General features: G+C 43.2%; 2 protein-coding genes across 3 annotated transcripts; one reads left to right on the forward strand and one right to left on the reverse strand.

Moving 5' to 3' along the window:
* Nucleotides 1-734: 734 nt before the first annotated feature.
* Nucleotides 735-2,429, reverse strand: LOC143007608 (E3 ubiquitin-protein ligase TRIM39-like). Its single transcript, XM_076159023.1, has one exon. It carries the CDS (start codon nt 2,427-2,429, stop codon nt 801-803), a length of 1,629 nt encoding a protein of 542 aa, XP_076015138.1. The 3' UTR covers nt 735-800.
* Nucleotides 2,430-5,661: 3,232 nt separating this feature from the next.
* On the forward strand, nt 5,662-15,913 carry tspan11 (tetraspanin 11). 2 transcript variants are annotated; one of them, XR_012964493.1, is made up of 9 exons: nt 5,662-5,789; nt 7,399-7,503; nt 8,531-8,722; nt 10,723-10,797; nt 11,217-11,321; nt 11,697-11,855; nt 12,368-12,454; nt 13,509-13,636; nt 14,874-15,913. XR_012964493.1 is itself a non-coding variant. In XM_076159022.1 (8 exons), the coding sequence occupies exons 2-8, from the start codon at nt 7,420-7,422 to the stop codon at nt 14,931-14,933; spliced, it is 762 nt and encodes a 253-aa protein (XP_076015137.1). In that variant the 5' UTR covers nt 5,662-5,789; nt 7,399-7,419; the 3' UTR covers nt 14,934-15,913. The 2 variants fall into 2 exon arrangements, 1 of the variants encoding a protein (XP_076015137.1); XM_076159022.1 differs by lacking the exon at nt 13,509-13,636.
* The last annotated feature ends 459 nt before the right edge of the window (nt 15,914-16,372 follow it).

Consider the following 16,372-nt stretch of genomic DNA (forward strand, 5'->3'; position numbering starts at 1 on the left):
ACAAATGAACCTCAGTCCAGTTCATAGCCACACACACACACACTTTGTATCAAAGGTATTCAGCATTCAACCACTTTACCTCTCAGCACATTGCGAGATATTCGTGTCAAGGGAAATGGGCCTCGCACTCCATTAAGAGAAGACAAAACACAATGGAACAGGTTTTAGTCACAGTTATAAAGGAGCTCCATCAGTGGTGCTTAGGAACACCGGCCTACGCACGGCACTTGACAATAATGTGTGCATCCACTCTATCACACGCGCACACACACACAGGCGAGTGTGTAGGCAGGAGCATAGCGGTAAAAAATCAGTGGGTGACTACTATTGATTGACTCATGAGCCTTAGAAAAAAGGGTATTGGCAAGACTTTGTGGCAAAGGTGTGTGTAAACATCGTTTAGTTTTGTGCTCAATGTAACTGACTAGATTAGAGTTCGATCCCCTAAAGATATTTGCAGTATCTTTCTCTAATCACCTCACACTTACATTATGTACCAAGACAAACTGGCAAATAGAAATCTAGAAGATTTTTTTTTTTTTAGTAGCAGCAATTAGAAATTAAGTATGATGTCAAATTTTTCCCCATTCACTGATGTACACAAATAAAATTTAAAAAAAATCCTGACATGCACAGTAAAATAAGTGGAGTGATAGTTTGAAATTCTTATTACTTTATTTGATATAAATGACAATAAAATACACAAAGTCAATACAAACACTAAAATCATTTTGTTGGTAACAGTTAGCCTCTTCTGATTTGTCCACACATACATAAATTGGAGCTTGTTTATCTATATTTTAACTACTTTCATCTGGGTGGGGGGTGTGCGGGGTCACGTCAGTGAGGATGAGCGGAGCTGAGTTTGTTCCCTCTTTGTTATCTTGGGGGCAAAAGTACGGATAGAGCTTCTCCCTGAAGCAATGGCCGTAGAAGGAATAGAGCCAGGATTTGGAATCGGCGTCGTAGAAAGACACCAGGCCCCTACCGAAGTCCACGAAGACTCCCACCCTTTGGGGTCTGTGCTTGGAGGGGATTTTGACGTGAGACATTCCGTACGCTTTGTACACCCCCCCGTCCAGCCCAATGGTCCAGAAGCCATTGGTGGTACACAGCCTGGGGTTTGCCTTTCTGTCCACAGACTCCCTCATCACGCCGACTGCCCACTTGGTTTTCCCCTTAACCAGCACTTCAAAGTAAAAACTCCCTGTCGTGAAGCCCTCCTTCACCAAAATGTCTGGATGTGCATCAGGTCTCTTTGGGAGGTTCTGTCTTTTCCTTGCGTATGTCACCTGTTTCCCATCTTGGCTCACTGCGAGCGAGCCATGTGCCGTGGATGGATCCAAAGTCAGGTTCACCGCATGCCGCCTCAACTTTTTTATTTTCCTCTCGGGGAGCAGTTCCATGTTTCCAGCGATATTCTTCTTTACCAGAGCCACGGTGGTTCTCAGCGACTTCACGCACAGGTCGCTGTTGACGCTCACGCTCGACCAGTCCTTTAAAGGGAGACGATGCAAGGTCAAGAGGCTCTGGAGGAAAGCATGGCGGTCTTTGGATAGTAACACCCTCTCTACCTGGGTTCTTATACACTGGAGGTCAAACATTTCCACCCTCAGCTCTCGGATGCACCCGACTGCCCTCTGTGTCACCACTTGATGCCTCTTATGGATCACCGTGATGACCTCAGCCAGGCTTATCCAAATGGAGCTGATCAGGTCGGTAAACACCTTCACAGTGGCCACCTCTTCTCTATCAGCTTCCATAAGGCTGATGACCATCGACTTTTCCAACTCACGGATCTTCCTTGTTCGGGAGTTTAACAAACTTTGTATGTTTGTCATTATTTCATCTTTTTCTGCATCATATGCTTCCTCAACAGAAACTACATTGTGATCTTTGTGGTTGGTTTTGGAGCACAAGACACAAATGCAGATCTTTTCAGTCCTGCAGTACATCTCTTTGAGTTTGGTGTGCTTGGTGCACACCCTCTCACCTATATTCCATATGGGCTCCACCAGCGTGTGGCTCCTCAGCACAGGAACTCTGTCATGAGGCTCCAGGTGCACTTCACAGAGGGAAGTAAGACAGGTCAGACACGATTTTGCAGCCTCCACCTTTATCACGGAGCAGATATCACACGGAACAGTCGTTTCTGGATAATGCAAGGCTGGAGATGAGGCGTTCCCCAGAATCGACTTCTTGTACTCAATAACCAACTCAGACAAACAGGTGTTGACGTGGAGTTCGGGTCGACTGGAATATTCCCTTTTACACAACGGGCACTGGTAAATGCCTCTGCAGTCCCAGTACTGATTGATACAAATACAGCAGTAGTTGTGCCCGCATGGCGTTGTTACCGGTTTGGTGAACACGTCATAACAGATTGCACACAAGAATATTTCCCCTGACAGAATGTTTGCTGCAGCCATATCTAGACAGAGAGAATACAACATGTCAACTAGACATACAACTAGTGTAGTGTATGATTGCAAATGCGTGAAAATATATCCTAAAAGTAGCCTCAGCTTACCAGCAAAGTAGGGAATTTTCAGAGCAGCAGCGCAAACTACAGCCCAGCAAGAAGCTTCATCACAAGCTCCTCTGCAGCATGTGGCCTTCAGCTCCTCCTCACACAGGTGTTTCCCATCAGGATCAAATCAATGTCTCTCCCGTCCCCTTTGCTTCGTGTTGGCAGAGGAAAATCTGCCACTGGAAAGTCTGCAAGTTGCTCCACACCTCTTAAATCCTCCTGTGCTCTGCAAAGGTGAAAATGTAAAGCAGGTAAAGCAGCAGAGCTCTCAAATATTTTTGTCATGATTATAGAAGAGTTTGTCTCAGCATTACTTATTTAGGTTCAAAGATAAGGACACTTACCTGGAGGCATGGACGTGATCCCTTTCATAAGCCACAAATATCTCGACTCTCTTTCCGTAAAGAGAACCTAGGATTTATTCTCTTCTTATTTCCGCTAATGGACTTCCTGGCTCGCTCCTGCACGCAAGTCACTCAAGTACATCCTTCCTGTTGTGTCCTCTAAACACAAAATTGGAACCTCTCAGCATTATTCCATCATTTTAAAGCAGGGTAGCGTCAGCGTCACGTTGTTCCTTTCTCTATATGTGAAATGCATCGCTGTGCACTGATCATATACTGTTTTCTCCACACTGGTCTTGGTTGTTGTCTTATTTTGTCCTCTTACTCTCCCCTGACATATCCTGTGTTCAGGCTAAACGCAGGGTCAGTCTGGTTGTGTCAGTGTGTCGCCTGGCCTCTGTGTCAGTCTGACCACAAGAGGTCAGACACAACAAGCTGAGAGCTGGAAGCCTCTGGAATTCATCTCCATTTCTGATTCACAGGCACTTTTCTCTGAGTTGAATTTCTGGCTGAGAATCAGCTGTTTTTTTGAACACTAATCCAAATTGACCACATAGCGCCAACATGGCGAATCTCTCAGTGATGTAGTTCTTTTATATATTCTCATTGTCTATTTCAGTCGCTGTTTCCATAGAGATCCCAAAATGTATCCTTCAGACAAGAGGAATGATTCAGAACGTGCTTAACCCACTGGTCAAATATTGATTCTGAAGCAAAGTGTTGATTTTACTGTGCAAACAACACGTGCAAAAAATATCTAGATCCCCTAACATGGCTCTGACTGGGTTAGGACAAACAGCCAGCTGGCCTCCTAACCAGACAGCCAGACAGATTGATGAATATAATATAACATATTAGTAAATGGATGTGCAACATTTTAGATTTGAGATGTGCCTTCTGATGGTGGGCACCAGTCTCTCCAATGGCCTTTTATTCCACACACACCCGTCTTTCACACACGAGTGCACGTCCATGTTTAACTGCAGCGGAATAAAACTGGACAGAGACCCGCTGGTTCAGTACAGAGATGAGCTGGCGCTGGGCGACACCACATTTCTGTTTGTTCCACCATCTGTAACCCATACAAACACAAGAATTCCTGCGTATAAATTGATAGTATCCTGCAGCGTCTTTGTGCTGTGGTTGAATTATTTTAGCTGGTGAAAACTTGATGGGGACTTGATGAATGATGGGTCCGAGGCTAATTAATGTTGTTTTGGCAGACTGGTGTTGTCGCCACACTAGTGCAGGGGACCACTCCTCTTCTTCCAAATAGCCTCTTCATCTTATTGGATTACAGAGGTGAAAAAAGAGGCAAGCAATAGTCTGTTTTGTAAGAGAGGAAGAAGAGAAGAGACACATATTATATATCATATAAGACATATTATAGTTTATACTCTCAAAATTGATGATAATATGTGTTGATAAGAGCTGGTACCAGAGAGAGGTAGATTTAAAGGTTATGTCTTATTTAGGAGTGTAAATTGCAAAAGTCACATGTCTCAATGACAACAGCTAATTCAAAGTATACAATCTTTTTGCATTTTAGCTAATTATGAAGAATCTGTTTAAAAAAAATCCTCTTTAACAGGTTGTACTATAGTAAACATCTCCAGAATCAATGGAATGAAATTAGCCTCTCTCTCCTCTGGGATCACAGAGCGCCTTGTTCAATCAGTTGACAGACTACTTAACTTAATGAAGAGCAATTCCTTAATTATGAAACGTCTGTGTCTCAGACTTGATTTGCAGTTACATGTTCTTTGATCTGAAACAAGAATAAGAGCTTACATTTTAGTTTATAAGCATGTAAAATGTTTCAGGTACTGGTAGCAATTAAGTAAAATACTGTTTCTTGCTGAGAACCCAAATAATCAATACACAAGTGCAGAAGTGATTAATCTAATGTAAAATGCTTGTATTGTGTGAGTAAGGCCATAGCTGTTGTAAATTCACTCTCTGTAATGATGTCTGGGGACACAGACCACCAAGGGTTATATAAGGACAGCCTAAATAAAAGCCTGTATTTCTTTAATATAATTCTTTATTCTCTATTTTATGAACAACTTTCATAAATGCCAGCATGCTACATTCTGAGACTGGGGATTACACTCTGCACTTTTCTGTGCTCTTTTTCTCAGTTTATTCATGCAAACCTCATCGTGAACACTGTAACCAAGGTTATGCTCTTAAAAGCAGGATGGCATTCAGCCTATTGTTGGTGGGTGGGAGCATAGAGCTCTGTTTACTTGTCTGTCACTCCACATGGACCCTCTCCCCAAGTACGGTGCCTCCAAGGCTTGTAGGAAAAAAAAGAATTACGACAAAACCGGCACTGTTCTTATTGTCCAGATCCGATATAATGTAATCTACATCTTTATTTTATTTTATTTATATCTGTTTTAAAACATAGTATAGAGTATATATTCGGCCATCTTCTTCCTATTTTGATTATTATTATTGTTATTATTATTATTATTATTATTATTATTATTATTATTATTATTATTATTATTATTTTTATTATTATTATTAGTAGTAGTATTAGTAGTAGTAACAGTAATAGTATTTGTAGTAGACTAGTAGTAGTTGTAGCAATAAAAACAACAACAACAATCATCATCACAATAATGATAACGTAAAATAATATATATTTAGTTTGCATTATGGGGTTACAAGTGAATAAATGCAGTCGTAAGGCGACACGTATTCATGGGGTCTTGACATGGGATGTAGAAACTTAAAAATCCGAGTTTATCAGAGGACGCGAATGCAGCACAGCATAAACCCACCGACCGGACACTGAGAGCAACAAGCTCGTCTGGACCGAACGCTCGCTGCTGCAGTGCAGCACACCGAGATTTAACGCGAGTAACACCGCAACCAGGTCATTCTCCGCATCGAGCCCGTCTCAGGTGAGTGAATGCGGCTGCTTAGGCCAAGAAAACCTTCATTTGTCCTTTTATTTGCAAGGAAATCTGTCCAAACTTTGCCCTCACCAACGACGCAGGTGGAGGGTGTTTTGTCCAGGATGCTCAGCATGTCCTGAACATGGACAACAAAGTTTGGGAAACCTCCTTAAATGACACATATTTCTTTTACATTCGCTTGTATTTTATGTCGTTTGATTTCGAAGGACAGCGGGCAAAGTCCGAAAGTGCATTTGCGTGGAAGTTTGTCTTTGCCAGGGGAAGAAACAGCCCGTAGCGTGTCATTGAAGGTGTCAATCAACGCACAGGCCGCGAGCCTCTCGCAGCCTCTATAAAGCCTTCATATTATATTTATATTAGCCCAATAAAAGGACACATCAGCACAACTCAAACATTTGATGGTATTTCTGCGGGAAAAGGTAATGAAACATCAGGCCTGGATAATAAGACACGCCATTTTAAAGATGCAGTCAGTAAAACACAAGGGTCATATGGTTATAATACTTTCTCACTTTCATAGTAACAGATAGTCCCTTGAAAAAAAAAATTCTGTTATGATTTAAAGGTTTTATGGTTGTTTACACCACAAATGTAGAGAAAACGTGTATTGTTTTGATGATTTGAGGAAAAACCAAAATATTATTTATGCTAATCTAACTCAAATGTGGTCAGGAAATGAAGCATTGGGGTTTGGCTTGATTCTACTCTTGTGTGTTGACCTGTTGGGTGTACTGGGTACAGACCGGATGTGTTGAGCTCAAACACAATATCAAGTAATCAGTCATCCCATCATTCATTCGTCAACTCACTTTGAGTTGGAGTTTAACAACACTGTAACAGCTGTGGGTGATTTTTGGGATTATATTGATAATGAGTCGTGAACACCTGTATCTGTATATCTATAATTGCATTCTCTGGGTGAGTGTAGTGATTCAAGGGGCTTCAGGAAGGCCACCGACTCACTACTGTTACTCTACTCTGTATTACTTTATGAACTATCTTAAGCGATAAAACACTTTGGTATTGTAATAGACACATACTACCTGCGCACACATTTATCGACGTGCTAGTGTCCATGACCAACACAAAAGCTCCTTTATTTCCTTTGCTGCCTTCCACTGAAGGATACAGTGAATCAATAGAAGGTCTAAGTGCCTCCAACCTCACAGCCTCTTATTTACAGAAAGGAAACCATGCATTGAATTAATGACTCATAGGTTTATGGGCTGTTCAGGGCCAAATTAATAATTTACACTTGTGGTCTGTGGATCACTGGAAACAGGTGAGAAATGGCCTCATACTGTGTGGTATTGGTACTTGTTATAGTAGTATAGCAAAAGTGTGAAGTTTTATTTTGTAGGAGCAATATTTAACTTTGTACTAAACCAAATCTGCCCCAGTCATAATCCCAGCCTTCATATGAGCAGGTTCATTTCCCCCTTCCCTTGTATAAAGAAGGTCATGTTGATTCCTGAAGCAAAGCTAATTGTGAATTTTCAGAGGGAATGTCGTTTTGATTCTAAAAACCTAGTCAGATTTCCTATCTGTGTCTTTATCGTGTCTTGAGAAAGAATCCGATCTTCCTTCTATTCAGAGCTGATCTGGAAGGAGAAAGATGTCGGCGGTGTATAAAGACGAAGAGGACTGGCTGACCGTGTGTCTCAAGTACCTGCTCTTTGTGTTCAACTTCCTCTTTTGGGTAAGTGATGGTGGTAAATATAGCCAAACAAACTGAGCAAAAACGGACTTATCCATTGCCTGAAGAGAACAAACCCTGATAAGCAAACTACTGTAAATATCACACTTGGTATTCTCTCCAGTTGCATTCACTTCTCTCTAACACAGTTAACAATGGCTTTGAGTTGGCATGAATGAGTCATGTTGGAATAAAACAGTCACCTTTCATGGTTTGTGTCTTTCAGTGAATCTCTATGATTTTATGATTTTATGAGAGGTACTGTACATCTTATCTAATGCCATTAGGAAACTCCCAGCATAGAGAGAGTGGGGGCAGCGTAGAAACAGGAAGATTATCCAAATGTTGCGCAATGAACCCAGGTCCAAAGTGAGTCATGGATTCTTTCGGGCTTGCTGCTCCGTTCCCTCCCGGTTCAAAATGCATTTACTCATCTTACCACGTAAACATACATTTAAAGTCTAACATACAGTATACTGCAGTCGGGCAGTGCCCTCTCCTGTATGTGCCCCTTCCTTCCTTCCTTCCTTCCTTCCTTCCTTCCTGCCTCGTCTGGCCATGTGTTGTGAGTGTTGGGATCTTGCTTTTGACGGAAAGGGATGGGAGGATGAAAGGCAGAGACTCTCTCAGGCATTTCCTGTACGTGGGACTGCAGCCCTGATGAGAGGAGCAGATCTACAGGTCACCCTGGGTGTTGTTTGTTAGGAAGCGGTCATCATGTCCTGACTTGGCCCCTTAAGTCCCACTCCTCTTTTCTCTGTTATCCTGTATTCTTCTTTTCATCTTTCGCTTCTTTTTTCCTCCCTTTTTTCTTGTCTTCTTTTGTTTCACTCTACTCTTGTATGTTTTTTCTTTTGTATGTTGCTCTTTTTGTTGGTCTTCCTCCTCCCACTCTTTCTCTCTTTTATCACCCATATCCTTCTCATCACACCTTTTCATCATTTATCTTCTCTAAGATCTTTACTGTACACACACATGCTCAGCACGCTCATGCCCTCCCTCCCTCCCCTCCTCTCTCCCTCTCATGCAGGTTGGTGGAGCAGCCGTTCTAGGTGTCGGAGTTTGGACGCTGGTGGAGAAGAGCGACTACTTGAGCCTGCTTGCCTCTAGTACCTTTGCAGTCTCGGCTTATATCCTCATACTAGCCGGCAGCTTGGTGGTGGTCACGGGATTCCTGGGCTGCTGCGCCATCATCCGGGAGCAGAGAAGCTGCCTGTCTACAGTGAGAGAGGGGTTTTAATGGGTTTCCTCTAAACAATGAACATCTTTGTGCTTTGCTGTACCTTATCAATTCCCTGTGAATGTGAAAGGAATAACGTTTCACAGCCACTAGCATATAGATGGAATTGTTGGATAGAAATGTACCTGTATTGACAAAAAACTTACTTGCCTTGAAGTTGGAAGTTACCGTAAGCGCTTGAGGACAGCCGGTCAATGTACTCGGAGGGTCTTTTCGAAAAAATACAAAGTTGGATTCCCATGTGCACATTCTGACTGCTGCCGAAGTTTTCTGAAAACCAAGTTTTTTGAAGCCAAAATCGTACCTCTTGGCATTTATCATCTGGCAGCATTTTACAAAATGAGCCACAAACAATCAACACGGCCGCTCCCACTGCATTCACACGGCATGCTGCTGCCTGGGTGATCAGATTTCTGTAATGGAAGACAATCTTCTGGCCCCATTTAATAGTGGGGAAAGACTGTGTACAATTAGGTTGGTGATACATTATCCAGTGTATTGTCTGGGATACTGTTCAGTTTCACGGGTGCTGATGTGACGTCTCTGCGGGGCCCAGACTCATGGACATGAATGTGAGTGTACATGTGTATACACAAGTATTTACTCTGAAACAACACAGCAACAGAACTATCATGCAGCACTGATCAGGTGATGCCTGTTGACATTGTCTCAGGCTAGATGCTGACAAATGGCTCTGCCCAGGTCTGAGCTGTCCTCGTTATTTCACAGAGACGAGGCCCTGAAGGGGAGAAGCAGGTGGGAGGTGAGCGTTCACTGTTGCAGCACTATTTTTAGGTCTGTCCATGTACTTTTGATGGATGGACCAGTGGGACAGAGAAAGGGGGCCGCAGGAGTGACGAGGTGGAGTGTTTGTTTGTGTGAGGGTTCTGAGGGAGGAATTGATGGCACGCTGGGCGAAAGTGGCTGCAGTTGAAATGAGTGTTTGGTGTGTTTTGGCAGATGGATTGTGCTGATGGGTTTTTTATAGCTTAGTGTTGGGAGATTAATGAAGTGATTACAGCTCGCTAGAGTGTGCATAGGAAGAATACTGGTTTTCTGTGTGGGCAGCTGAAGTGTTGTTTATTTATTTATATATATAAACAACACTTTCAGTGTTGTTACCACTGCTGCTGGCTTTTTACATATTCCACACTCTGACTTGTGCTCTGCAGGTTTTATCTCCATTTAGAATTGCAAATAAAGAGGTCAAACTATCAGCAAAACGCCAAGGGTTTTAATTTGATAGTATTTATTCATCTTACATGTGTATATATAGTGTATATATTCCTGTTTGAGGCGTTACAGAACAGGCTGTGTTTCTTCACGTCATCATTACTTTGTGACCAACAGTATAGTTTGCCATGACTTTGTTTCCCGCCCTGCACAGTGTGACGTGGCATCTGTCGCTGGGCTGTGGCCTGGAGCAAAGCGGCACTGTTGCTGCTGTCACACTGGGTCCCGCTCCGTGATGAGTGGAGCTAATTAGCTGTTTATACAGCTTGCGTCTCTACAGTCGGTGGCATGTGGCGGGTGCAGCCGGCCATTTTGTAAATAATCAAAGGTTTGTGTTTGTAGTAAACCGTATGAAAGCTGTAGATTTGATCTCAGTCATTCCATGCTTGTGTGTGTGTGTGTGTGTGATGTGTTGCCAGTTTTGCCAATTCTTTATGTACATGTTACTGTGATGGTGATGATGCATTGAAGTCTGAGCTCTGATGAATGAGCTCGTTTTAGAGACACCAGGGAGAAATCTGAGCCTGCAGTCTGTCAAATATTTTTCTGCCTGTCTGTTTTTTATGCGGCGTGGCCATCTGTGTTAGAGGCGGCAGATGCGGCACGATGACAGTTGACGGAAGCCTTTTAGTGAGCCGTCGCCAGCGTGAGCAACAACTTCCAAATGAGTGACGACTCCGAAGCTGGAAAGTCGGCATGATGTGAAATATTTGTCTTAATGTGTTTGCTCTTCCCTCTGTCCTCTGCAGTATTTTTCCTGCCTGCTGTTGATCTTTATGATCGAACTGGTTGCTGGAGTCCTAGCTTACGTCTATTACCAGAGGGTGAGTGTCAGTGATTTCCATAAACACCTAGAGCGTAGAAGCAACTTCCAGCTGAAACTCAGCAGTGTCTCGATCATTTTTGATCCTGGGACTCATAAACGGAACAGTAACTCCTGCAAACTACGCACAGTAATAAATATGTATGAATCCTCCTCCTTTTTTTGCCTTTATTTACGTCCCCTCATCACTCCTCAATATTTATGAGCACGTCTGCCTCACCAGGTGACTCATCACAATATGAAACAAGTTGCACACTCTTGGCTCATGTGGCAGCTTTTTGGTTTGTTTTGTCTTTTTAAAACCTTTCACCATCTGCTTTTCCCAGTGTTTCAGTTCCAGCTCTGAAATTGTCTGCGATTATCAGTCTTTGGAGAGGTCTGGACGCTTTTTTTGTTTCTGTCTCTCTCCTTCATCTGCAGCTGAGTGGCGAGCTGAAGCAGCATCTCAACCAGACGATGACAGAAAACTACGCCCAGCCAGGAAAGGAGGCCATCACGTTAGCGGTGGACAGACTTCAGCAGGATGTACGGGCTATGTTTACTTTCATTCCATTGGTTTGGTGAAGGTTTCTGTTCTGTACTTTTGTAGGTCGAGTATTCCCACACACACAAAAAGTAACGTCTGTGGCTCATTGCACACCTTCAATATGTAAAGTAATGATTGGTCATCGACTTCTGTGCAGTGTTGATGTAGAGATGAATGGTGTCTTTGAAAAGAAGGAAACACAGGTCACTCTAAATACTATTGCCAGCGGTTGTAGGATGCTGATTCACGCAACAGAATTTAAACCTCGAAATTGAATCAAATCTCCCTGGAAAAGAGCCTGATGACGATGGTGAACTTTTGTGTCGTTCACACAATCTCACCTACATCTCTTCATTCTTCCTGTGTTCCCCCAGTTCAAGTGTTGCGGCAGCAACAACTCCCATGACTGGATGCTGAGCGTGTACATCTCGTCGGAGCGGGCGGAGCGACGCGTGGTGCCCGACTCCTGCTGCAAGAGCATCACTCCCCAGTGCGGCAGGAGGGACCACCCCTCCAACATCTACAGGGTGGAGGTCAGTCGGTTGTGCGGGAGTGTAAAATGAAGCCTTTTTTACATTCTGTATGATAAAGGTGAAGAAAGACACCAAAGTGGTTCATCAGGAGGATTTTTATGGCCAATACGTTGGGCTGGTCCTCGCTTGATGACTTTACACAGCACTCAAAGCTTCCCCTGCTTATATCTGTGTTTGTAATTGAAAGTGAAAAATGAAGTTGTGGCTCCAAACAATTCCCCGTAACAGAGTGTGATGTTTGGAAATGAATAAAAGATGAGGTTTATGTTTATCCGTGCTGACAGAAGAAGGTTTTTCTCGTGTCAGACATTTCAGTTTATGTTCAAAGGCGCAAACTTGAGTTAATAATAATATTCTTCCACATGATAGGATGATTAGAGTCAGTGTACAGCGTTCCTGTCCCTGACACAAACACCTCTGGGTGTTTGCCATGAAATGATTGAATAATTTTTGACATTGAGTTTGAGAATGAGACCACTTTACTTTATGTTTAACCCTTTGGGCTTTCACAGGGCGGCTGCATCACAAAGCTGGAGCAGTTCCTGGCAGACCACCTACTGGTCATCGGCGCCGTGGGCATCGGCGTGGCCTGCCTGCAGGTTAGTCAGAAACCATAACAGAGTCCAGAGGTGAACATGTTCTCATTATAAACAACATAGATAATCATGTATGATTAACATCCAAAACACAAGACCTCCTGCTTTCAACTGTGCAAACAAAAAGCTCTCTCTCTCTCTCTCTCTCTCTCTCTCTCTCTCTCTCTCTCTTTCTCTCTCTCTCTCTCTCGTATAAAACTTGGCAAACCCCTGACAGATGGTTTTAATTATAAGTATTAGAATATATATACCCTTGTAGGTCTGCATCTTCTAAATGGACTACCCTTTTGATGTCCTAGCCTCTCGCTCATCATTATCTGATGCAGCTCGTCCCTGTTATTTGATTTGTCCCCCGTCTCAAGATGTGCTGGAGCTTTAAAGCTGCACAAAGCCCCGAGGAGGCAGGCAAAGGTGCTTTCTTACAATTCTGTGCTCGCTCGCTCTCTGTAGTCGCTCAGAAGCCTGAAAAACCACATAAACTAATCCTTAAATAGGGGTGTTTGCAGGAGCTATATGTCCCGCTGGTTTGTTTTACTCACCGTTCAGGCTTAAATGTTGGAATTTGTTAATGAGGCACGGTGGAGCACTCTCTACTGAGAGAAGGTCAGAAGTTGTCTGTCCTAATCAAGGTCGACAACAGCAACAGATAAAGGTTTCTTCATGTGATCCGTTTGAGGCTGAAAGCCGTCGACGTGGGAATGTGGGATCACAGCGCTCCAGCTTCCATTTGCTCTCCTGTAATTGGAAGATTTTCATTTTCACTCCCAAATGATCTGAAACTGATTCAGGCCAAGTCAAAGAATCAGGGGCTGAATATGTCGTCTGTCTGCAGTCTTTGTCAGCTGCTTTTGTCCGTCCATATAATGTTGGTGCTCATTCCTGTCAAATGTAATAATCCTAATCTCTGAAATGATTTGATTATTTGTTGCATTTCCCTGTAATCAGACTCTGTGTCTCTGTGTAGCACACTAACTTGTCCATGGTGCATTGTACTGTGTGTTTTTATGTCTGTATGTGTGTGTGTGGGTGTGTGGGTGTGTGTGTGGTGTCACTGTAGCTGGCCGGGGCAGTGTTGACAGCCTGTTTTATCTATCTGCTCTATAAAGAAGAGGAGGAGGACTTCAGAACAATGTGATTAGATCTAGATCAACACTTTGTGGTCTAAATCACCTTGACAAGGAAAAGGTTGGAGGGCGTTGTGGTACCTGGATATCCATCTGTCTCTGTCTCTGTCTCTGTCTCTGTCTCTGTCTCTGTGTCTGTCTCTGTCTCTGTTTCTGTCTCTGTCTCATTTGTGTTCAATGTTGGCTCCATACATATAAGAGAAATGATTATATTTCCATACACTGGCTGTTATATTTCTTGAATGAGCTCCGTCACCTAATTGGCACCGAGCAGTGTTGCATGTGATCCCCTTTGCATGTGAGCACGGCTGTAAGAATGTCACTCAGTGTGCATGATGGCGACGTTGTTTGGATTCATCCCTTGTGTCTTTTGTGTATCATAGTACAAACTGGACCTGCACTGCTGTATTTTCCAAGGCAGAAACTAGTTATGATGAAAGTCTGGAAATGGAGATGAGATGCAGGTTTTATATTCTTGTCTGCCTCAGCTGTCATCTCTCTTTCTCAGGACACCTAATTGTGCGTTATCACATAGGTAAAGCATCAGTGTTGCTATGGTTATTCCAGCCTAATATATTCTGGGCTGCTGCGAGCATAGATGTAGAACACCGTTGTAAGTGTCAACCGCAGCATCTCCACTGAGTGAAACCTGCCAGGCAGCGACAAACAAGCCTCCTCTGTGGTTTGCTACTACTCCAAATGTTTGGCACTCTCCCATCGCCACACCTTCCCAGCTCGTGTCTTCATCCTCCCTCTGTGCTCACACAGTATATGGACGCTGGTGGCAGCAGAGGGGGAGACTAAATAAACTGTGCACCAGGAGAGATTGTGTCCAGTCCACACTCAGTGCTGAAAAGCTCAATAATGCCCTCTCAGGGGGCTTTTAGAGACCCGAAGATTGAATCAGAGCTCTCACCAGTCTATCATCGAGCCGGGCAAACGCAGTGGCTTCTGTTCTCTTCTGTACTCTTCTGTACTACCTCATTATCCTGGTGAACTTTGGTAAATCACAGTAAATTAAATTTACTGTATAAATTGTGCGTAAATGTGCTTTTGACCCTCTCCCACTCCATGGCTTGCATTTTGTGTTTGCTTGCCCGAGCCTGTGCACATTTTACTGCAGAAATAGCTACTTGACACCTGACATCCCCATGGTAACCAACTCCATGATTTAACAGCTTTCCCATCCATCAACTTTCCCCTCTCCCTCCCTACAGTCGATAGCATTCAGCCTTCCGTTGGCCTCCCGTGGCGACAGGAGCAAGCACCCGTTTGACCCTGACACTTCCTGTTTTCAGATCTGCGGGATGGTGTTCACCTGCTGCTTGCACAAAAGGATCAAGATGGAGCCTTACTGAGCACACCGGGCTGCCAGTGCTCCACTCTCAACAGGCAGACGGATCAACTAAGCTGACCTGCTGATACTTAACCTCAACCTCTGCATCTTTAACTCTTGCCGGCAAAACAGAGTCCAGGCACTTTTCCACGTTTCCCACATTTCAGTCAAACGCTGTGCTTGACCAAACAGGTGGTGTTTTTGGTTCTTTGCAGTGTTATGATATTGAGCATTTCGTGAGCGTCCGTCCATCCATAAAGCTATGAAACGTGACTGACAGTAGGCCCCCTGGGTCATCATGCCTGGCGATGTCGCCTCCTTGCCTTCAATGCATGCTTTGCTCGATCCCGGCTGGAGAACAGAGAGGGAGATTCCTTTTTGCACTTCATTCCTTTCAAGTGTCGATGCTGATCGAATTTATATAACAGTGCTTTATTTTTGGACATTCCATGGCTTGAGTGGGCTGAGCAAAGCCACTGTGTACACTGGTGCTGCTGTTTATGAAGGAAGGTAATTGATGTTTGTATCTTTGGTAAACACACTGTGCCTCTCTTCTCGTGTGGTTAGTAATCATTACTTTAATCCACTGGATACATCTTTAAAGTGCAAGTTATGGCAAATGAAATCAAGTTAAATAGCTTTATATTTGTATTGTCTGTATATAGTGGTTATACAGTCTATATTCCACAGTAGCCCTTTATGTGATAGTGTAATTATTAACATTAACAGAAAGCTAATGTCAGTTTTTAAAACATGAAATCCTTAAGCATCCCCAGATGGCGTTGGAGGCCTTGATCCCTGTTTCTAACACGCCATCTAGTGGTCACCATAGGTCAATCATACACTATCTACTCCCACTATATGCTGTGATCTGGTCAATGTACATATAATAAAATGTAAGCATTGCATTGTTATCACATCTCATTGACCTGCTGAGATTTGGCTTTCTACCACTTTCTCTTGTATTCTGTTCTGTTTTCAAAATTCCCCCCGTTTGAATAAACAAACTGTGATTTATAAATTTAGATTGATAATGATACAACATTGTCACTGTCAATTACCCAAAAACTCAACAGGGCTGCAGAGTAGACGTGTGTACCAACTACTGTTTATTCTGTATCAAAGCCTGATATGGAAACAGATTACATTTTCAATTACTTATATATCTATGATAAGTGTTGATCTAAATAGTCAACATGCCATATTTCTTATATAGCAATTCTGACTGCCAGTGCTGTATCCGTGTCTGGCCACTAGAGGACAGCAGAGCTTTTCCATTAGCATTGAACTGCACAAAGGTTAATCATTTTTTTCATTAACTGCCTACTGATCACACTTTAGCCATGCCAGGGGTTCACACGTGACCTCTAATCTCCTGTGGTGTTTAGCCACATTCAAGCAGAGTTTAGTGTGAACTTTGTTATAAGTCATGTTTTTCTTTCCTCGGTCAACTGTGTTGTA

The sequence above is a fragment of the Genypterus blacodes genome, unplaced genomic scaffold (genome assembly GCF_046128005.1).
Source record: "Genypterus blacodes isolate CSIRO-AG114 ecotype Tasmania unplaced genomic scaffold, CSIRO-AGI_Gbla_v1 ptg000090l_1, whole genome shotgun sequence".
NCBI classification, from domain to species: Eukaryota; Metazoa; Chordata; class Actinopteri; order Ophidiiformes; family Ophidiidae; genus Genypterus; species Genypterus blacodes.

Excerpts from the sequence above, each read along its gene's own strand:
- LOC143007608 (XM_076159023.1), bottom strand. The coding sequence starts at position 2,429 with ATGGCTGCAGCAAACATTCTGTCAGGGGAAATATTCTTGTGTGCAATC.
- tspan11 (XM_076159022.1), top strand. The coding sequence starts at position 7,420 with ATGTCGGCGGTGTATAAAGACGAAGAGGACTGGCTGACCGTGTGTCTC. Across the intron at positions 7,504-8,530 it reads TGTTCAACTTCCTCTTTTGG|GTTGGTGGAGCAGCCGTTCT; the intron begins GTAAGTGATGGT and ends CCTCTCATGCAG. Across the intron at positions 10,798-11,216 it reads CTTACGTCTATTACCAGAGG|CTGAGTGGCGAGCTGAAGCA; the intron begins GTGAGTGTCAGT and ends CTTCATCTGCAG.